The sequence below is a fragment of the Psittacula echo genome (assembly GCF_963264785.1).
Source record: "Psittacula echo genome assembly, chromosome: 24".
In the NCBI taxonomy this organism is placed as follows: domain Eukaryota; kingdom Metazoa; phylum Chordata; class Aves; order Psittaciformes; family Psittacidae; genus Psittacula; species Psittacula echo.
Genome location: NC_137759.1, coordinates 1,818,019 through 1,838,453, shown reverse-complemented (window position 1 = coordinate 1,838,453; position 20,435 = coordinate 1,818,019). Strand labels below are relative to the sequence as shown.

Sequence of the window (20,435 nt, the reverse complement as noted above, 5' to 3'; positions counted from 1 at the left end):
GTGCAGAGATGGGGTCCCCATGCACCCCGGTCCCGTCCCCCCCCGGTGTGCCCTTGGGGCAGGCCTATCCCCATGGGGGGACACCAAGGATGCTGATGTTGATCAGAGCTGCCAGGACCTTTGTGGCACCTCATGGTGTCATCCTTGGCATTCCCAACCCGTGAGCCAGGGCCAGCGTCTCCACTGGGGATAAAGGGAAGGCAAAGCAAAGCGGAACAGATATAAAAAAACGCATGAAAGGGGAGCTGGGATGCTGGGATGCAGCAGAGGTGGATGGATTACAGCTTTGGCCATAAATAAACCTCCATTTCCTCCTGCCTGGAGGGATCTCTGCTCACCAGGTACCTGCTAATGCAGCCACACTGAGATGCCCAGCAAGGGCCAATGCCACAGGGACTGCTGTGGTTGGGAAGCTAGAGCTGGCTGGGAAGGGGCTGGGCTGGAGGAGTGGGGGGGGTTCATTCTGGGCAGGGGGGGTCACCCCCACCTGCAGCTGGTCCTGCTTCTCCTTTCTCTTGTGTCAGGCTGTGATTTATGGCCCTTTCCCTGCCCCGCTCCCGCCTCCTGCCCCCTGCAAAAAATAATAATCCAGGAACAAAGGAGGAAATTGGATCTTCTCCCCCGCATGGCTCCGGCCCCGCGCTGGGAACCGGCCTTGTTTTGACATCGGTGTCCAGTTGGAGAAGGCGTTTGATCTCCGGAGGAATTCTTGCTTCCTTGTGCTGCTCCACTGCCTCTCCTGCACAAAAGGGCCTCCGGGAGCTGCCAGCACATTTCGTGCCGCCCCGGTGCCCCAAGGGAAGAGTCCGGTACGATGGAGGCGCCACCGGGGCTCCATGAGGATTCTGGGGTCAGAGCCGCCTGTGGTGTTGGGATATGGGTGGCAGCAATGATCCTCCTTGGGGCTGGAGGGTGATTGAGCAACCCTTGCCAAAGTGTGCCAGGGCAGGGCCTGGGTCATGGCTGTGCCGATGGAGAGCTGGATGCCAGCAGCATCAAAAAGCCAGATACCAGCACCACCAGCCCTGACCCCATTTCTTCTGCATCCTGGTTCCCATTGCTCCAGGCTGTGGGGCACCCATTCCCTCTGCCAACCCCTTATGGGAGCTTCCCAGGGGGGGTTAGATGGACACCACCACTTCCATCTGTCTGTGCCCCCATGAGAACCCACACCTCTGATCTGAGCAGGATCTGTCTCCACTGTGCCCTGGAGGATGCTGAGGCCCAACCACGCTCCTCAGTGCCGCATTCCTGAGGCCGGCTCCCGCTGCGGGCACGTGTGGACGTGCTGAGGGGCAGGCGGGAGCTGCACTGGAGCCCACAGAGGGGTGAAGGGCCCCTCATGGCCCGGGGGGGTCCCAATGATCCCAACCCTGGAATGTGGTGACCTTGCAGGGCCCAACCGTGGCTGCGCTGCCATCAGTGAAGGACAAAGGGAGGCCAGGGCCGGCAGTGCCAGTGCTCCTCAGACCCTTGGGCAGGGCTGTCCCACACCCCACGGCACAGCCCTGCACTCCACGGCTGCCCCACAGCGCAGCACACGGAGCACCCGTGCAGCAAACACGTCTCTCCCGTGTGCACACGCGTGTGCGTGGGACACACAGCAGGGTGCACACGTGTGTGTGGGGTCACCACACACATACATGGGGATCTCCCTGTGGAGTGGTGGTTTCACCACCTCCCACCCCGGTGCCGCAGGTTTGCCTCCAGCCCTGCGCTGAGGCAAAGGGAGACGTGACCCCCCCTGCCCCTCCTGCGAGGGCTGCTCCCTGCCCTGCATTCCCGGGATATCAGATCCCACGCCCCAGGCCCGGCTGGACTCTCCAGGGAAGATGAATCACCTCCCACCTCTTCCATCCCATCGCTCCTGCCTCCCTCACCGTGCTCCCTCGGGACCCACAATCCCAGGGGATGGGGTGCAGGCCCACACTGGGCCATGCCACCGGGGGGTGCCAGGGGGTTACTGCAGCCTCGACATAGGGGAAACTGAGGCAGGGAGCAGGCTGGAATGGTGGCGTCATGAACTGGTATGTGGAGCCCTCCCAGGGGAGCTGCAGGTTTCTGGGTGTACATTGGGGTGACATTGGGGAAAGCAGGGGGGGTCCCACCAGCCTGCACCATGCTGTGCCATGTTGCATTGTGCTGCACTGTGCCATACTGCATCGTGCCGTGCTTTGCCGTGCCATGCTGCACCATTCCATACCATGCTGTGCTGTGCCATGCCATGCTTTACCGTGCCAAGCCATCCCGTGCTGTGCCAGCAGCCTGGCAGGCAGGACAGCACTGGGACCCCCATCCACAGCTGGGATCACCCCATCCCCACCGGTGCCCCTGGGGTCCCAGTCAGGCCCTGGAGTCAGCGGGGGGGAACCCTCGAGCGGGTCCCAGCTGCCTCCTTCTCCTCCTCCCAGCACCCAGCGCTGAGGCCGCCCCGGCTGCCCTGGCCCTTTCATGCAGCTCTCCTGGAGCCTGACCCTGCACAAAGCCCCCGGGAGCCCATTTGAATCTGAAAAGGGGTCTGAGAGCAGAGCCCTGACCTTCAACCTGCGGGTCAGCCCCTCCACGCCACCGGGACCCCCCTACAGAGCCAGGCACGAATGGGGACAGAGCCTGGAGCAGCACAGGCAGCCCCCCAACTCAGTGATTGGGGTGCTGGGAATTGCCCCTTGAACCAGCCCCTGCCCCGATTTTGGAGGGGTGCTGTGATGAGGTGATGGGGGCAGGGGCACGGGCAGCTCAGAGGGGTGAGCTGTGTCCCCACTTCCCTCCATTCCTGTGTCATTGCATCGCCGCATCCCTTCATCCCTGTATCCCTCCACCTCCATCACTGCAGCCCTGCATGCCCACAACTCTGCAGCCTTGTGTCATTGCAGCCCCATCCTGCATCCCTGCATCCCTCCATCCCTGCATCTCCACATTATTGTGTCCCTGCCCTGCAGCCCTCTCTCTGCCCTCTCCATTGCCACAGCTCTGGATATTGATCCACAGAGCCTTGAACTCTGCTGCAGGATCTCTCTGGGGAGCTGCAGGCCCCATTTGAGCCTATGTAAACCTCCGTGCCTCAGTTTCCCTTCCACCCACATTGTGTCTGTGCTCCTGCCCATCCACCCACTGGAAACCCATGATCAGCCCAGCTCCTCTATCCAAACCCTCAGTGGTCCAGGGTTCTGGCTGCTGGACTCAACCCCACTGCCGCCCACCCCCATCGGGGTGAGGATGCCCTGGCGAGGGGTCACTGCTCCTCTTCCCTCCTGAATATGCATGGCCCCGCCGCCACGGCCACTGCCGTCACCTTTGATCTCACGTCAGGGATAACGAAATGGCTTCATCTGCGCCGGGAGCAGCGGGGACAGCGCGGGGGGGGGGGGGGCGTGGTGGTGGCCCTTTGTTCCCGGGGTGAGCTGAGCTCCGAATCCGGCTGCCTGAGCCCCTCCAAACGCAAAACCCCCCAAACCCTGCACCACGGTGGGGACGGTTGAACCGTGAGCATCAGTGCTTTATTCTCCCTGGGGAAACAGCGGGGTCCTGCCGGCACGGGGGGGCCCCTGGGGGTCTCTAGATGCAGGTCTCGCTGCCGGCCGTGCCCTGCTCCAGGCTGTGCAGCCTGCGGGTGAGCGCCTGCGTCTGCCGGGCGTGCTGCCTGCGCAGGGCCCCCGCCTGCCCCTCCAGCCGCCGCAGCTGAGCCGCCTGCTTCCGCCGGGCTCCGCGGTACGCCAGGGCCAGCGCGCTGAGGGCAGCGGCACCGCGCTCAGCACCGCGCTGGGCACTGCGCAGCGCTCAGCACCGCACCAGGCGCCGCACCGAACATCTCACGGCACTCAGCACCGCACTGAGCACTGCACCGAGCACTGCACCGCATTCAGCACTGCACCGATCACTGCACCGAGCGCTGCACCACATTCAGCACTGCACCGAGCACTGCACTGAGCGCTGCACCGCATTCAGCACTGCACCGAGCACTGCACTGAGCACTGCACCGCATTCAGCACCGCACTGAGCACTGCACCGAGCACTGCACCGCATTCAGCACTGCACCGAGCACTGCACCGCATTCAGCACTGCACTGAGCACTGCACCGAGCACTGCACCGCATTCAGCACCGCACTGAGCACTGCACCGAGCACTGCACCGCATTCAGCACTGCACCGAGCACTCAGCACCGCACTCAGCACTGCACCCAGCACTGCACTGCATTCAGCACCGCACTCAGCACTGCACCAAGCACTGCACCGCACTCAGCACTGCACTGAGCACTGCACCGCATTCAGCACTGCACTGAGCACTGCACCGAGCACTGCACCGCATTCAGCACTGCACTGAGCACTGCACCGAGCACTGCACCGCACTCAGCACCACAGAGCACCGCACCGCCACCGCACTGCACCGCACCATGCTCAGCACCGCACCAAGGGGACTGTGATTGGGGGACCTGGGTTTATGGTGTGCAGGAAGGGACAGAGCTCTTGGGGTGTGCAGGAGGGGATGATGCACTAGTGGAGTGAAAGGTGGGGCCGTGTTTCTAAGGTGTGCAAAGGACTGGATGTGCAACATGGGACCATGGTTTGGGGTGTGCAAAGTGGGACTGTGCTTTTGGAGTGAGTGCAGGAAGGGACTGGGTATCAGGGATGTGCAAGATGGGATCATGCTTTGGGGGTGTGCAATATGGGACTGTGGTTTTGGGATGTGCAAGGTGGGACTGTGCTTTTGGGGTGCGCAAGAAGGGATCACACATTTGGCGGTGTGCAGGGAAAGACCACCCATTGGGGATATGCAATATAGGATAGAGTTTTTAGGGGGTGAAAGAAGGGACTGCGCTTTTATGGGGTGCAGGAAGAAGGGATTGTGGAGATAGGAACCACACACTGTGAATGTGCAAGAAGGGATCTGGAGCAAGCAGGGGGTGATGTGAAACCAGGACATGCAGGAAGGCACTTAGGGGTGTACGAGGTGATGTTGCACCCAGCACGTGCCTGGTGAAGGAGCCTTGTGCCTACCTGTGAGCATGGAAGAAGTCTGCGGTGATAGTGACACACTGTGCCTGCTGTGCACGGCTGATGGTGCTGCTCTCCTCCAGGGCACGCACCAGGGCCTGGGCCCGGGCGCGCAGCTCCTCTGTCCTGGGGGACATCCCCATGTCTGGAATGTCCCTGAGCCTGGCATGGCTCACCATGGCATGGCCAGGGAGGGTTCTTACCGAGTCAGGGTATGCAGCAGCTCTTCACCCATCCTCGCCGGGCCCGGAGGGTGCTGGGGAGCCGCTGCTCCCACCCGGACACTTTGGGCATCCTGGAGAAGCCAGATGTGGGTCTCATCCCTGGGGAGACCTCCAGCCCCTGGGGAAGGTCCCCATAGGGAGGTGGGAGCAATCCTCACCTCCTTGCTGCTGCTGGAGCTGCTGGGGGGGTGGCCAAACCCCTCATCCTTCTCCCACTGCAGGTGCTGGAGAACCAGGCGCAACGCAGCCTCCCGCGGGCCCTGCGCAGCTGCCAGCACCTCCAGACCTCGCTTCTCCCTCTCCACCAGCTGCAACCGCATCTTCAAGTCAGCCATGGCCTCCTGGAAGGGCAGCAGCATCATCACCAGGATGGAGAAACTGAGGCACTGCTCTCTTCCCTCTTGCTGTGCATCACCCCCTGCACTTCTCCCAGCTCTATGGCTCAGATCATAGAATCATGGAATGGTTTGGGTTGGAAAAGACCTTAAGATCATCCAGTTCCAACCTGCTACTGTGGTCAGGGATGTCTTACACTAGACTATATCACCCAACCTGCCCAACCTGGCCTTGAACACTGCCAGGGATGGAGCATTTACCACTTCTCTGGGCACCCTGTGCCAGTGCCTCAGCACCCTCACAGGGAAAAACTTCTGCCTTATCTCCAACCTGAACTTCCCCTGTTTAAGTTTAAACCTATCACCCCTTGCCCTATCACTACAGTCCCAGATGAAAAGTCCCTCTCTCATATCATTGTAGCCCCCTTCAGATACTGGAAGCTGCTCTGAGGTCTCCACGCAGCCTTCTCTGCAGAGAGCTGGGTAGAGACCCTTGCTCAGCTCCACAACATCCGACCTTGACCATCGCCAGCTCCTGCAGCAGCTCCGCTTTCTCTGGCCGTCTCCAGCCGGGCAGCTGAGCCCGGGCTTCCTGCAGCACCCGCTCGGCGCGGGCCCGGGTGTCCTCGCTGCGGTGGGTGCTGCTGGGTGCTGGGGGGTCCTGCAGAGAAGCCTCCACGGCTGCCTGCTCCGCGCGCAGCCGGCGGATGTGCTCGCGCAGGGCCCCCTCCTCCGTCCCGCGCTGTGCTGGGGTGCTGCGGGATGAGGGTGCGGGTTTGGGGCGGCACAGGGGACACGGCGCCACCCTGGGCACAGGCCAGCATTGTGCTCCGCTCTCATCCTGGTACCTCTGCAGCGCCGTGGAGCTGCTGTCCCCACTCTCCTGCCCATCCGGCTCTGCTCGGCCCTGGAGCTGTGGCCCCTCGGTTGATGTGGGGCTGGACCCCCATCCATGCCCCGGACTCTGTTGCCCCATGGCTCCTAGGCATGAGACAGGCAGTAGTCAATTCCCTCATATATGCCCACGGGGACTGTGCTGGGGACTGGGGTCCCCTAGCATCGATCCTGCATCCCCCTGATAACCACATGCATCTGCCCAGCATCCTCTGAACAACTTCCGTGCATCTGCTTAATATCTCCCTGCATCTCCTAAACATCCCTCTACATTCCCCCTCGGTATCTCCCTGCATCACCTGCGCATCCCCCCAGTATCCTCCTGACACCCTCCAGCATCCCTTGTGCATCCCTGCTGCATCCCTCCCACATCCCGTCTTCATCCCCCGACATTCCCCAGTGTCCCTCACACATTCCCCCACCATCCTCCCCATGAACTCCCCAGCTCCCCCCAACCCTGCAGCCCCCCAGTTGTCACTCACCCCCCTGCGCCCCATCCTCCTCCCGGCGCACCTTTGCCCACGTCAGGTCAAGGAGAGCGGCGTAGGCCCCCCCGCAGCGCTCGCTGCAGGGAGAGGGGCTCAGTGTGGCACCGCGGGCTGTGTCCCCGCCGTGTCCCCGTGTTCCCGCCGTGTCCCCGTGTCCCCACCTGCAGCGCAGGGCCAGGCGCAGCGCGGTGCTGCAGGACTCGTGCTGCCCCAGCACCATGCTGAGCCGCTCCGCGTCGCTCTTGCAATCCTGCAGCGCGGCCGCCAGCTCCCGGTTCACCTCGTGCAGCCTCGCCAGGGACCTGGCACTCACCGTTAACCGCGGTCCGTGCTTCGGTTTCCCCACCAGTGAGGAGGGGGGGAACACACTCACCCCTGTAGCTGCTGCACCTGCTCCTCCTGCTCTTGGCTGGGACCCTCCGAGGGTTGGGGGGAGAGGGGGCTGCGGGGCTGAGCATCCTCACTGCACTGAGGCAAGTCCTGCAGAGGGGACAGGCAGAGCCCTGCACCGGGACAGGCACCGGGACAGGCAGACCCTGGCACCGGGACAGGCAGAGCCAGGCACCGGGACAGACAGAGCGCGGCACCGGAACAGGCACCGAGACAGGCACCGGGACAGGCACCGGGACAGGCAGAGCCAGGCACCGGGGCAGGCAGAGCCTGGCATCGGGACTGGCACCGGGGCAGGCAGAGCCTGGCATCGGGACTGGCACCGGGGCAGGCACCGGGACAAGCAGAGCGCGGCACCGGGGCAGGCTCCACCGTGCACTCACCTGGGGCTCCCTGTGCACCGGGGGGCTGCCGAGCCCGGCGGTGTCACTCGCGGAGCCCCTCGGCTCCTCCAGCCTGGACAGAGCATCCCGCAAACCGCGGACCTGCGCCACGCACCGGGCTGAGCCCTGGGGGCTGACCCAGGGCATTGCCCCCGCCCTCGCGGTGCCCACGGCGCCCACCTTGAGCTGCAGCCGGTCGCGCTCCCCCCGCAGTGCCCGCAGAGCCGCCGTGGCCCGGCTCAGCTCCTCTTCGCGGTGTCCCAGGGCTGCCCGCAGAGCCGCGTTCCTCGATGCCGCTGCCGCCACCGCCGCCTCCTCTGCCGCTCCCTCCTCCAGAGCCCGTCCCGTTGCCCACCCGGCCCATCCCGGGCTCCGGTTCAGCTCCTCTAGGCTCTGGGGATATAGGGAGCCGATCAACCAATGCCCATCCACTTGGCGTCTGGGCTGACCATGCTGCTGTGGCTCACCTTGGCTGCTTGTGCCCACTCCTTGCTGGGCATAGGCCACACCGGTGCGTGCTGGTGCCGGTGCCGGGAGAAGACGGCGCGTTCCAGCGAGCTCACGACGTGCTGCAGGTCCGCAAAGAGGTCGGGGCTGTGGGCTGGGGAGAGGGAGTACAGGGTGAGGTCTTTGCAGCATGGCACAGCGTGGCACACACAGTGCACTCACCTCCCAGACCCGTGGCAGTACCGAGAGCGCTGTCGGGCCGGTGTTGCTGTGGGCTGGCAGTGCTGGTGGTGCCCTCCCAGCCCTCCTCATCCTCCCTGCAGGGTGAAGAGCAGAAGTGGGATGCACCAGGGCAGTGCCACGTCCCAGTGCCCCATGGCCACAGCATTCTGGTACCTGCTGGTGCGGCACTGGAGCTGCTCTGCTCTCTGGTGCAGCTGGGCCACCGTGGCCAGCAGCCCAGTGATGTGCTCCTCATAGTGCAGGATGCCCTTGATGTCCTCCACTGTGTTCTCACCATCCTCGTCCTTTTTGTCCTCCTCTTCCTCTTCTCTCTCTGCAGGATGTGGGGGCTGCAGGAGTTTCCATCCGTCCGTCCATCCATCCATCCATCCATCCATCCAGGCCCCAGCTGGCACCAGGGCTTGAAGGGACTGGTGCCCACCAGGATTTGCCATGACCAGGGACACCCATGGACAAGGGACACCCGTGGGGGGCATGAGGAAGCCCCAGCCATGCAGGAGCAAGCCCCAGACAGTGCCCATCCCATGGGACACCCCACTTGCCTTCTCCATCTCAGCTGCCTCCTGCCTGTGCCAGCAGCGCCCCTGGCCAGGGCTCGTCCCAGGGCCCCACTCGAGTCTCCCGGCACCTCCTGGCTGCGCCTCTGGCCCCTGCCCTGGGCCTTTCCCTGTCCTTGTTCCTGCTGAGATTTCCTCTTCCTCGAAGCCCCGGTGCAGCCTCCTGCACTTAACTGTTGCGCTGCCCCATGACCATGCTGGAGCCGTCTTGGGGGGCTCTGCCCCTCAGCACTGTTCTCACTGCTCTGCCCCACGGCACCCCAGCCCCACATTGCACCCTCCCCATGGCACCCAGGCAGCAGGAAGCACCCAGCTTTGTGTCCTTGAGCACTCCTTGGAGTTTTAGGGGGACATCTGAGGGTGCAGAGGGGTGCGTGAGCATGCGGGGTGCTGGAAGGTGTTGTGTAGGGTGCTAGAGTGTGCAGGGCCAGGGGGGACCCAGCTAAGGAGTGCTGTGGGCAGTGTGAGGGTGTGTAAGTGCTGCAGGGTGGTGTTTGGGGTGCAAAGGGGTGCTGCAGGGGTATTTGGGGTCCAGGTGGGTAAATGAATATTTGGGGTGCAGGGGCAGCACACGGGTGCAGGGAGTACATGGGTATTTGGGGTACAGGGGGTACATGGGTATTGGGGTGCAGGGGGTACATCGGCATTTGGGGTGCAGAGGGTACATGGGTATTTGGGGTGCAGGGGGGTACGTGGGTATTTGGGGCACAGGGGGCAGTACACGGGTGCAGGGGGTACAGGGGTATTTGGGGCACAGGGGGCAGTACACGGGTGCAGGAGGTACATGGGTATTTGGGGTGCAGGGGGCAGCACACGGGTGCAGGGGGTACATGGGTATGTGGGGTGCAGGGGGTACATGGGTATGTGGGGTGCAGGGGGTACATGGGTGCAGGAAGGGTCCGTGGCTATTTGGGGTCCGCGGGTGTTTGCGGTGCCCGGCGGGGACACCTCCCCCCGAACTACAATTCCCAGCAGCCCCCGCGTGAATCCGCTTCCGGGCGGGGCGGGGCGGGGTTCGTGAGGCCGAGCGCGGGTGAGCGCGCGCCGAGGGGTGCAGCGAGGGGGGGCGGTTGCTGGGGGTGGGCATTGCGTGGAACGGGATGCGCGGGGCGGGGGAGGTGCGTGGGAAAGGGGGTCCATGGTCCGGGGGTGCATAGGAAGGGTTCAGGGAGCGGGGGGGGTCTGGGGCAGGGGGTGCCCAAAGCCGGGGTGTGGGGAAGGCCCCATCAGCACCGAAACCCCCCCAGGCACCAGCATCGCTCCCTGATGGAGCGCGGCTGCGGGATGGACACGTCGGAGCCGGGCAGCGCCGCCGAGGAGGAGGAGGAGAAGGCACCGGAGCCGCGGCCCCGAACCCGCTCGAATCCGGAGGGTGCCGAGGACCGAGCGCTGAGCGCCCAGACCAGCGTCGGCAACCGCAGCGAGGGCGAGGGGGAGGCGGCCAGCACCGACGGCAGCCCCCAGGGCACGGCCACAGCGCCCCACGGCACCGCCTGGCCCGGCCCCGCCGCGCACACCGAGGTGCAGGTCAAGACCCCGCGTGTGAACTGCCCCGAGAAGGTGGTGAGTGCGTGCAGGGGGTTCGGAGCAGCCCTGCCGCCGCGGTAAGGGGCTGCGGGAGGGGGGGCTCAGCCATGATGCTGTCCCACATAGATCATCTGCTTGGATCTGGCGGAGGAGATGGCGCTACCCAAGCTGGAGTCCTTTAATGGGTGAGTGTTGGGGGATGCTCCTGGTCGGGCTGGCAAAGGGACCCTCATCCTGGCGTGGGGACCAAGGGGTCCTCGCTGAGCTCTGGCCCGGCGTCAGGTCCAAGACCAATGCACTGAACATCTCCCAGAAGATGATTGAGATGTTCGTGAGGACGAAGCACAAGATTGACAAGTGCCACGAGTTCGCGCTGGTGGTGGTGAACAACGATGCCACGTGGGTGAGTGGGGATGGGATGGGATGGATGGGATGGGGATGGGGATGGCTCCTCAGCCCCTCACTCTGGTTCCTCTCAGCTCTCAGGGTTCACCTCGGACCCCCGCGAGGTCTGCAGCTGCCTCTATGACCTGGAGACTGTCGTCTGCAAGTCCTTCAGTATCCCACCACCTATGGGGCTGGGACGGGGAGGGGCCAGGACCCTGCAAGGGTGCAAATGGGGTCCTTTGGTTGCAAAATGGGGTCACTTGGGCCTAAGTGAGGACCCTCCAAGCCCGTTGCCTGCAGGTGGCAGCAGCTCACTGGCATCCTGACAGCTGAGTGAGCGGGTGAAGCTGCAGGGTCAAACCAAGACCCAGTTTAACAGCGGAGCCTCCAGACCCACCAAACACTCACTTATTGGTGTTTTCTCCCCACCCTGGTCCATCCAGGGTGCCCAGTGCCATCGCCTCCTGCCATAGAGGGTGCAGGAGGTCCCTGGGGTGGGCAAGGGTCTGGGTGCCGGGATCTGTCCTTACCTGGGGCTGCAGATCTGGAAGGACTCTTCAACCTGATGTGAGTACAGCTGCGGGGGGTCGGGATCCCCAGTCTTCTGCTTGGCTATAAGAACATCACCCCAAAGAGCTCCTGGGGGGGGTGCTGCTTCCCCAGCCCCAGCCTGGAGCTGTTGGGGTGTTGTTTTAAGGAGGCAGGGATGGTCCCTGAGGTGTTGGTACAGGCATCTCTGAGCCACCTCCATCCTCCTGCTGCAGCCAGCAGAAGATTGAGCTGCCGGTGACGGAGAACGTTCAGACCATCCCTCCACCTTACGTGGTCCGGACCATCCTGGTGTTTGGCCGCCCAGGCTGCCAGCCCCAGTTCTCCATGTCAGAGCACATGAAGGTAGATCCTCACCTTGTTCCCACTCCGGGTGAGCTTGGCAGCTCCAGGTCCATCCCGATGTGTGGAAGAGCCATTCCCGGCTTCTCACCCTGCAGAAGATGCTGCAGTGTCCCTACTTCTTTTTTGACATTGTCTACATCCACAACGGGGTGGAGGAGAAGGATGATGAGGCGAGCTGGAAGGTAAATGCGGGCTGGGGCACCCTCTCCACCACGGCAGGGGACATCTCACCCGCTCTGTGTCCCCTCCCCAGGAGATGTACAGTTTCTTCAGCAGCCTGGACACCAAAGGCACCAACTACAAGTACGAGGTGTTGCTGTCAGGGCCTGCCGTGGAGCTGCACAACTGCATGGCCAAGCTGCTGGCGCATCCGCTGCAGCGCCCCTTCCAGACACACGCAGCCTACGGGCTGCTGGAGGAGGATGAGCCCCCGGAGATCGAGGCCACCGTCTGAGTTGGGGGGAACCGGGGGGGTACCAGCACGGGAATGGTGCTGGGGGAAAGAGAAGGGGCGATTCCTGACTCGTGTTGTGCTGATGCTGGGGCTCCTGCGCCGGGGTTGGGAACTGGGGGACAGGAGGTTGGTGTCACCCCCGGGTGTGGGGATTTGGGGGGGAGGTTGTGGCTGGTGGTGCTTGTGTGGGGACCTCGAGGGGCAGTGCGGTTGCTGGGGGATACTGGGCAGTGATGGTGTGGCTGTTGGGACCCGCTGGGCGGTGCCAGTGCCGGGCACTGGGAGCGCTGGTGCAGTTTCTGGGTGGCAGTGGATGGACGGGGTGTTCGACACTGGGAGCACTGCTCCGGTCACTGGGAGCACTGGGAGCTTTAGTCCCACCCTTCCCCGCTTTCCACTGCGCTCGCCAGCCAATGAGAGGGCAGAGCGCCTGCGCGCGGGGCGTTCGAACGGGTGGGGTTCCTGCGCGTGCGCTGCATGAGCGCTGCGGGGCTGCGTGAGCAGTAGGAGGAGCGGGACGGGACGGGACGGGACGGGACGGGACACGACACGACACGACACGACACGACACGACACCGGGAGTGGGGGGTGCGTGAGGTGTGCGCGATCTCTGCAGCCCCGGCGTTACACCGGGAAGGGGACACGTTGCATGTGCTGCAGCTCCGGGGTACCCCTGCATGCACTGACCCGGGGTGCGGGGGGGTCCGCTCCGGTGCCGGCACTAGGGAGGGTGCGGGGAGCGGGGGAGCGTGGTGGCACAGGGGTGTCCGCGCGCTGCGGGGCCCCCTAGGGGACATGGGAGGTGATGATGTGGGGCTGAGCCACCGACCATGACCCCGAGCACCCCCTGAGCTGGGCCGGAAGTAACTCGGGCTTCCCAGGAGTCAGGATCTCGGGTTGCTCCTGCACCTTGGAGCTGCTGCCTGTGCTGGGAGCTTGTCATCATGGGGTGGGTGCCCGCCTGGCCCCGCTGCGGCCATGCAACCCTTTGGTAGCCCTGGCAACGGTGCTGGTGACAGCCATGTCCCCGCCCTGCAGGATGGGAAACGAGCCATGGACCGGGAGCGGAGACACGGAGTGTGGCTCCTGCGGGACTGGGGCTCACAGCGCGCCTGGGGATGGTCTCCTGCAGAGGGTGAGGACCCCGGGGCGCCCCTTGGCTGGTGCTGGGGGGCTTATCCAGGTCTCCCCCCCCCAGCCTGAGGTGGGCACTGACCCCTATCTCTGTTCCTAGACCCAGGGGGGGCCCGGCGCTCCCTGTCCTTCCTGACTGAGGATGCCACCGAAGGCAGCATCTGCGCTGCGCTCCCCGAAGCCGGGTCCCTGCTGCAGGAGCCAGGGGGCTGCAGTGGTTTGAGGGGGCCCCTCCCATCCCTCTCCATCCCCTCCCTTGCCCCATGGCCCCAGGGGGACCCCGGGGGCTCAGCTGTGTCCCCGCATCCCCTCGCTTCCAGCACGCTGCTCTCCGATGGGGATGAGCTCAGGGAGGGACCCCGGAGCAGGACCATGGTGGGAGGTTCAGGGGGTACCCCCCAGGTTGTCCCCCAGCCCTGCACTCGGGTTGTCCCCAGTCCCTCTCCCCCGCAGGTGTCTGGTCCTGGTGGGTCCCTGCGCCAGCCCCAGCGTTGCAGCAGGGTCTTGGGGAAACACGGGGCACTCCCTGAGGCTCCCGGGCACGGTGGCAGCCCTGGGGACAGCAGCAGTGACAGCGAGTGCTTCGTTAGTGCCCTGGAGACCCTGGGGGCTCGGTGCTGCTGCTCCATGGAGCTGGAGCTGGGTGAAGCCCCTTCCCCAAACGGAGCTGGTGCCACGGAGCTGCCCCCCCCCGGCACCCCCCCAACCCCAGAGCGGGTGGAGGGTGGAGGTTTCGGGGGAGCCTCGAGGGCAGCCGCTTGCTGTGAGGATGCTTCGGACACGGCTGATGTAGGGGAGCTCCTCACCCAGCTCCAGGGGTGCAGCCTCCAGGGATCCCCCCCCTCCACCCCAGGGCCTCTTCCCAGGCTTGTCACTGGGGTTGTCATCCTGCAGGAGCCCCCCATGTACCAGCATGTCACCCCCAGGACCCGGAGCCGCCTCCTGGCCTCTGCAGAGCGCTTCGGTGCCTCCTTTCCCTCCTCCCTTTTCGATGACACATTGGAGATGCCACGGAGGCCCCCCAGGGTCAGAGCACCCCGGGGTGTCCCCAGGAATCCTGCTACCACCTCCGGGCGCTGTGTCACCTCGCAGGGCACAGATGTATGCAGTGGGGACAGAGAGGAGACAGGCTCTTTGGGTGACACTGTGCTTCTCCCCAGAGCCCCCAGCAGCTCCCCTGGCTCCAGCCCCACGGTGCTGCTGGTCCCTGGGGACCATGGGCCCCCCCAGGCCCCCCCATCAGATGCTCAGGGCTCCCAAGGCTCCAGCCCCACGGTGCTGCTGGTCCCTAGGGACCATGGGCACCCCCAGGCCCCCCCATCAGATGCTCAGGGCTCCCAAGGCTCCAGCCCCACGGTGCTGCTGGTCCCTGGGGACTCTCAGTGCCCCCCAGCAGATGCTCAGGGCTCCCCCTGTGCCACCTTCAAGGTGCTGGAGGGTTGCTCTGTGTGCCAGGACCCTTTGCCCTTGGGGGCACCGCAGCCCCTGTGGCTCCACAGGCGCTTCTGCCGCCTCCTGGCACCGCGGGCCCCAGCCATGCCCCCCAGCACCCAAGAGCACCTCGAGTGCGAGGAGCGGGACCGGGCACCCCCCGAGCGCCACAGCCCTGGCCATGAGGACACGGCACCGCTGCAGCCCCTCTCGGATGAAGGCCTGCGCCGGCGGCTGCGGGCGCTGGGGGACGAGCCAGGGCCCATCACGGCGCTCACCAGGCAGCTCTACCTGCGGCGGCTGGAGGAGCTACTGAGGACAGCCCGGAACAGGCCAGCGGGTGAGTGCCGGGGTCCCCCATGGCCTGGCTGGTCCCTGTGGGCTGGTGTGGGGCTGCCTGTGCTCCCAGTACCACTAGGGCTGACGGTGCTCCCTGTGCCATTGGGGCTGCTCCAGGGCACAGCCCAGAGCTGGAGGCCGCGCTGCAGAGTGGCCTCATCCCTGACTGCGCCCAGGACGAGCTGGTGCTGAGGCAGGAGTTCGACCGCCCCGACCGGAGCCGGCACTGGAGGGGAGGGCTGGTCAAGTCCAGCTTCAACTACCTCCTCCTCGACCCCAGGTAGGGCCATGCTGCTGCCCCGCCTGTCCCCAGTGTTGGAGGTTCCAGCAGGGACCCCTGAGAGGCGTCGAGCCCAAAGCTGGGGGTTTGCACCCCTAGGACCACCCAGAACCTGCCGCTCCGCTCGCACCGCCTGAGCCTGGCTGAGTGCTTCAGGACCTTTGTCCAGGCCATCTTCTATGTGGGCAAGGGGACACGCACGCGGCCCTACTGCCACCTCACTGAGGCGCTGGGCCAGCACCATGCTGGCACGCAGAAGGTGGGATGTGCTGTTGGGGTTTGGGGCCACAGGGATGGCCACAGGGGGTTTGGGGACTGTGGTGACGGTGCCTGTTGTCCCGCAGGGCTGTCCCAAGGTGCGGCGCATCCTGGAGATCTGGGCGAGCGGACACGGGGTGGTCTCTGTGCACTGCTTCCAGAGCACGGTCCCAGCGGAGGCGTACACACGGGAAGGCTGCTTGGTGGAGGCTCTGGGTGGGTGAGTGGGGCCAGGTGCTGCCACAGGGCCCCAGCATCAGCTCTGCCACCACCCTGACTCCCTGCATCCCCCTCTCCCACCCAGGGGATGCAGCCCACCCCGAGGCACTTGGGACTTTGTGGTCCCCAGTTGCCAGTGCAGGGGCTGGACAGAACCCCTCAAAACCTGTCTCCTGGGGGAGAAGCTGCTGGTGGGGAGGATCCATGGGGTTGCCTCCATCCCTGTGGGTGCTGTGGGAAGCAGGGGGCTGTGTCAGTGGGTGCTGGTGGGGGCAGGGGGCTGGGTCAGTGGGTGGTGACCGTGTCCCCACAGGGCTGCAGACCATCACCAACCAGAGGAAGGGGCTGTGCTATGGTGCGGTGGCACACTGGCCGGCGGCGCGGCGTCAGCGCCTTGGTGTTCACATGCTGCACAGGGCCATGAGCATCTTCCTCGCCGAGGGCGAGCGGCAGCTCCGGCCAGTGGACATCCAGGGTGGGTGCTGAGCACCCTGTGATGCTGTGCTTGGGGGGGTAGCCTGTGCCTGCACCTCCCCTCTTGCCCTGTCACAGGAAGTCGTGAGCACTGGTGAGAGTTTCTCTCTTTCTCTCCAAGGGGATAAATAAATCACTGCAGGTCTTTTATTTTGGCTACGAAGTCCAAGGTCCCTGTGGTTCCTGCCTTCCCAGGCCTCTCCCCTGTGCCTGGCACATCCCTTCCCCATGGACTCAGACACAGAATAGAACACAGCTTTACTGGGGGGAATGGCACTAGCGTGGCAGCAGGCTCGGGGTGCGCGGTTTGCCTTGGCCTCAGCATGAGCAATGTGGCTACAAGGACACAGGCTCCATGACCAGTGGACCTTGAGGAGCTGTGGTCTGGAGCTGGACACCAGGAGCTGCCTGGGGGGTGTCACAGTTGGGGCAAAGCCATGTTTTGGGCTACAGTGGTGTTTCTGGGTGCCCTCATTGCAAACCCTAGGGTGCTGTGTGGGGTCCCCTGGCCAGGATGGCATGGGAAGGGTGCGGCGGGGGAGGGGCTCATGGAAACCATCTGAACCCAGGGGCGTTAAAATTCTCATTATGAGACAGGTTGTGGTCAGGGCAGGGGCTGCTGGGGACACCCGGCACACAGGCTCACTCCCAGGCTGGCTCCAAAGGGCCCTTCTTCTTCTTCATTACTCAGTCTGTGGACAAAGCTGGACTCAGCCATGGGGAAGCTGCGATGTCGATGGGTCCTGCACTGACTCAGGGCCCAGCCAGGAGCCCCTGGAGCCAAGCTGGTTGCCTTGGTGTGGTGTCAGCCCCATTGGGGTGAGGAGGGGTTGGGTGGGATATGGGGCAAGGGTGAGGTTTCCATGGGCTCGGTTGTTTCTTTGGTTTAGATGGGGGGAAATAAGAGGGAAGCAAAGCAGGAAGAAGCTCTTTGGGAAGGCTGTAGCATCCCCCTGGCTTGCTCTGGCTCCCACACCCCAGTGCATCCCTATGGCAGTGCCCGGGTCCCCCTCAACACTTCTCATGTACCTTCTGGGTCCTGCCTGGCTCCTGGCAGTGGAATGCGAAGCGCAGAGGGGAGTAGCTGCTGGGTCAGTGGGTTATGTACAGAACAGGGTCAGCAGGTAACAACCTGGTGTCCGTTGCCATCAGGAGGTTGTGGTTTGCTCCAGCGCTGCTGTGTTGCTCCAGGACCCCATGGATCCAGTCACTGGCAAGGCCAGAGAGAGCAGCAACGGGATGGTGTATTGCTGCTCCGCCAGTGCAGCGAGGGATGGGTGTTATCCTGGTGGGAATGGGGTCAGGAGCAGGTGGTGAGTCCTGGAGTCATGGAGGAGCTGGAAGCTGGGAAGGGCGAGCGGAGCTGTGGGAGTTGCTGCGTGTTGATGGCTCTGACACCTCGAGGATGCAGCAGCGGGAGGGAGCAGAAGCCGACGCTGCGGCACATAAAGCGATGGTGGTTGGGGACGTGACTGCAGGGACGGGGACAGCGGAAGAGCTCCGGGTTGGTGTTGTCCTCCCCACCACAGCCATGCCAGTCCCACTGCAGCGGGAGCTGACGGTCCTTCTGTGCCCACAGGAGCAGGTCACCTCCTCATCCTCACCTCCTGGCTATACAGGCAGGAGCTGCTGGCCACCATAGCAGTAAGCCTCTGAAGGCCAAGGAGCTTCTGGCTTCTCCTCAAAGCAATGCCAGCTCAGCTCCTGCAGCCGGAGCTGATACCCTCTTCCTGGAGGAACGTTCCCAGTTCTTCCCATTTTGCTGCAGTGGGAGCAGTCTCCCCACAGTTGCCTCCTCTCTGTCCCCGGGGGAAAAGAATACTACAAAGTAAGAGGATGAAGTCGCTCCAGCAGCTGCCGTGCTGTCCCCAAAGAGATGGGGACCAGGTCTTGCCGTGATCCTGCTGTCGGCCCTGTGCCCAGGGGAGCCTCCGTGCTCCACCACCAGCTTCCGCCATGGCCGGGAAAGAGAAGGGGCTGAGCTCCCAGCGAGGGCGGCCTCTGCTCCACTCTGAAATATCTCTCCCATGGGAGCAGCCCGGTCACCATGTCCTGCTGCCTTATTTATTCTCCCCTTGCCCGTCCCCTGCTGGTGTCTCGGGCTCCCACAGGACGAACTCGTGGAGCAGCGTGTTTACTGTCTCGGGACACTCCATCATCACCATGTGGCTGCCCTCATCGATCACCTTCAGGAAGGCAATGAGCAGGATCTGCAAGAACATAGCGGTGGGTGTCAGTCCTGGGATGAGCCCTCTCCATTGCAGAACCCTCACCCAGCCCAGCTCCGTCCCATACCTCAGCCATTCGCTGGTCCTCCTCCACGGGGACGAACTTGTCGTGCATGCCATGGACCAGGAGCACAGGCACAGCCAGCTCTGCATGGTAAACCTCGTCCCCCTCGGGCCAGTACTGCCCGCTCATCATGGCACGCAGCACGAAGGAGGACACGTTGAAGGCATTGCCTTCCTTCAGCAGCTGCTTCTCTTTGGCACCCTGGCGAGCAAAGCCAGCCCTGTGGGATGGAGCCAGCATGGGCAGAGGGTTAATCCAGCGGCACCGGGGGGATGGAAGGATGGGGAACGCTGCTGGCAGGGCACGGGATGGACACTCACTTGAGGAAGCTCCAGGCCAGGCACGGGGACAGGCAGTGCAGCACGCAGGTGGGCATGTTGAAGATGGAGCAGAGACTGGGCTCCAGTGCTGTTGGGCCTCCTCCGTTGATCATGATCACCTTATGGACCAGGTCTGGGTACTCGTGGGCAAGGAAGGTGCAGAAGGACACCCTGTGAGGAGAAACAGACATGGGGACCATGCTCTGACCCCATGGCATCAAGGATGCCGCATCCCAAGGCTGATCCCAAGGATCCATGGCCAGAGCTCCTCCTGTTTGACCTGTGGGGGCACCTCTCTGGGGCAGGGTAACCCCAGTCAAACCTCACAGCTGGTGCCCTGCAGTGCCTGGGCAGAGGGGCTGAGCACAACCACAGCAGGGGGCTAGGACCCATTTGGGTGCTCACCAGCCTGGACCAGCCTTGTCCTTCCGATCTAATCCTGCTGGAGCCTGGCTCCAGTTCTCTTTCCTCCAAGCTCTGCTTTCTGCACAGCTTAGTCTCCATCTAATTGACTTGCTTGGGCTTACTCTATTTATAGGCCGTGCTCTGGGATTAGCTGCACCCAGAGACACACACCAAGATGCGGGAGATCAGAACTAAGGGATAACCCTACAGCCCTCGTCTGCTTCTCCTTAAAGTGCAGGCTCTGGTGGGTGCTTGCTACCAAGGAGAGGACAAGGTGGGGGGACGAATCCACCCCTCCTGGGACCCCCCTGGTCCCTTACCCATATGAGTGTCCTATTAAGATGTTCCTCTTCTTGGCGTAGCGCTTGAACACGGCCCTCATGTCCTCGGCCAGTGCATAGAAGGTGTACGCTGCGGCAATCTGGGGCGCGGAGCTGCAGCCATGGCCAGCCAGGTCGGGAGCCACCACTTCATAGCCCAGCTTGGCAAAGAAGTCCAGCTGCTCTTTCCAGATGTCCAGCGAGCCCCCCACGCCATGGATGAAGAACAGGACCACGTCGCTGTGTGTCCCTTTGCAGCTCGTGATCTGCTTCTTGCAGTCGATGGTGATGACTTTCTTGGGCTTCCGCTTCCGCCGCTTCCCAGGCACGGCAGCCGCTTCCCGCGTGGCACATCCTGGTGTGCCGGCAGGACCCTGTGCGGAAGTGTGCCCGGCCACATCTGACAGCTCCAGCTCCACGGTGCTGTTGGGCTCCCCGGAGCCGCTGTGGCAGTGCAGGATCTCGGAGCGGACAGCATCGCCCAGGTTCTCGATCACCAGCTGCCCGTTGCGGTACACTGTGATCCTGCGCTTGCAGTGCACTGTACCCCGCGGGTGCTGTGGCTCCTCAGCACCCTCCGGGGCCGGGCGGGGGGGTGCGCTGTGCCTCACTCGCAGGATCCTCCCTGGTTTCACCTCCATGAAGCTGTAGCCGTTGCTGGACTCAACGCTGTCCAGTGGCCCCACAGCGTTGGTTGTCTTGCCCATCAGGCAGCACAGGAGCCCATCGGTGATGCTGTTCAGCATTAT

At 63.9% G+C, this 20,435-nt stretch overlaps 4 protein-coding genes across 5 annotated transcripts; 2 read left to right on the top strand and 2 right to left on the bottom strand.

Moving 5' to 3' along the window:
- Window positions 1–3,555: 3,555 nt before the first annotated feature.
- On the bottom strand, window positions 3,556–8,772 carry USHBP1 (USH1 protein network component harmonin binding protein 1; the record flags this gene model as incomplete). The annotated part of the gene is made up of 14 exons (XM_080634140.1): window positions 3,556–3,727; window positions 4,995–5,117; window positions 5,195–5,286; window positions 5,374–5,556; window positions 6,068–6,305; window positions 6,399–6,531; window positions 6,927–7,009; window positions 7,094–7,234; window positions 7,306–7,412; window positions 7,706–7,807; window positions 7,886–8,098; window positions 8,173–8,306; window positions 8,396–8,469; window positions 8,549–8,772. 14 exons carry the CDS (start codon window positions 8,770–8,772, stop codon window positions 3,556–3,558), a joined length of 2,019 nt encoding a protein of 672 aa, XP_080490266.1.
- Window positions 8,773–9,960: 1,188 nt separating this feature from the next.
- On the top strand, window positions 9,961–12,268 carry BABAM1 (BRISC and BRCA1 A complex member 1). Of its 2 annotated transcripts, none has more exons than XM_080633901.1 (9): window positions 9,961–9,985; window positions 10,200–10,515; window positions 10,606–10,664; window positions 10,762–10,882; window positions 10,959–11,037; window positions 11,409–11,433; window positions 11,631–11,760; window positions 11,859–11,942; window positions 12,014–12,268. In XM_080633901.1, the coding sequence occupies exons 2-9, from the start codon at window positions 10,219–10,221 to the stop codon at window positions 12,212–12,214; spliced, it is 996 nt and encodes a 331-aa protein (XP_080490027.1). In that variant the 5' UTR covers window positions 9,961–9,985; window positions 10,200–10,218; the 3' UTR covers window positions 12,215–12,268. The 2 variants fall into 2 exon arrangements, with proteins under 2 accessions (XP_080490027.1, XP_080490026.1); XM_080633900.1 differs by having other exon boundaries at window positions 11,856–11,942.
- A 924-nt stretch (window positions 12,269–13,192) lies between these two features.
- On the top strand, window positions 13,193–16,447 carry ANKLE1 (ankyrin repeat and LEM domain containing 1; the record flags this gene model as incomplete). Its single annotated transcript, XM_080634139.1, has 7 exons — window positions 13,193–13,349; window positions 13,449–15,119; window positions 15,236–15,398; window positions 15,498–15,657; window positions 15,743–15,872; window positions 16,189–16,350; window positions 16,428–16,447. The coding sequence occupies 7 exons, from the start codon at window positions 13,193–13,195 to the stop codon at window positions 16,445–16,447; spliced, it is 2,463 nt and encodes an 820-aa protein (XP_080490265.1).
- Window positions 16,448–18,409: 1,962 nt separating this feature from the next.
- Window positions 18,410–20,435, bottom strand: ABHD8 (abhydrolase domain containing 8; the record flags this gene model as incomplete). The annotated part of the gene is made up of 4 exons (XM_080634292.1): window positions 19,687–20,435; window positions 18,962–19,132; window positions 18,645–18,861; window positions 18,410–18,559 (listed from the first exon to the last, which is right to left on the bottom strand). The coding sequence occupies exons 1-4, from the start codon at window positions 20,430–20,432 to the stop codon at window positions 18,410–18,412; spliced, it is 1,284 nt and encodes a 427-aa protein (XP_080490418.1). The 5' UTR covers window positions 20,433–20,435.

What these genes read in the sequence shown, in the direction of transcription:
- BABAM1 (XM_080633900.1), top strand. Translation starts at nt 10,219, where the DNA reads ATGGAGCGCGGCTGCGGGATGGACACGTCGGAGCCGGGCAGCGCCGCC. An exon ending in TGTCGTCTGCAAGTCCTTCA is followed by an intron (nt 11,038 to 11,408) that starts GTATCCCACCAC and finishes CTGGGGCTGCAG; the next exon opens with ATCTGGAAGGACTCTTCAAC. An exon ending in GAAGGACTCTTCAACCTGAT is followed by an intron (nt 11,434 to 11,630) that starts GTGAGTACAGCT and finishes CTCCTGCTGCAG; the next exon opens with CCAGCAGAAGATTGAGCTGC.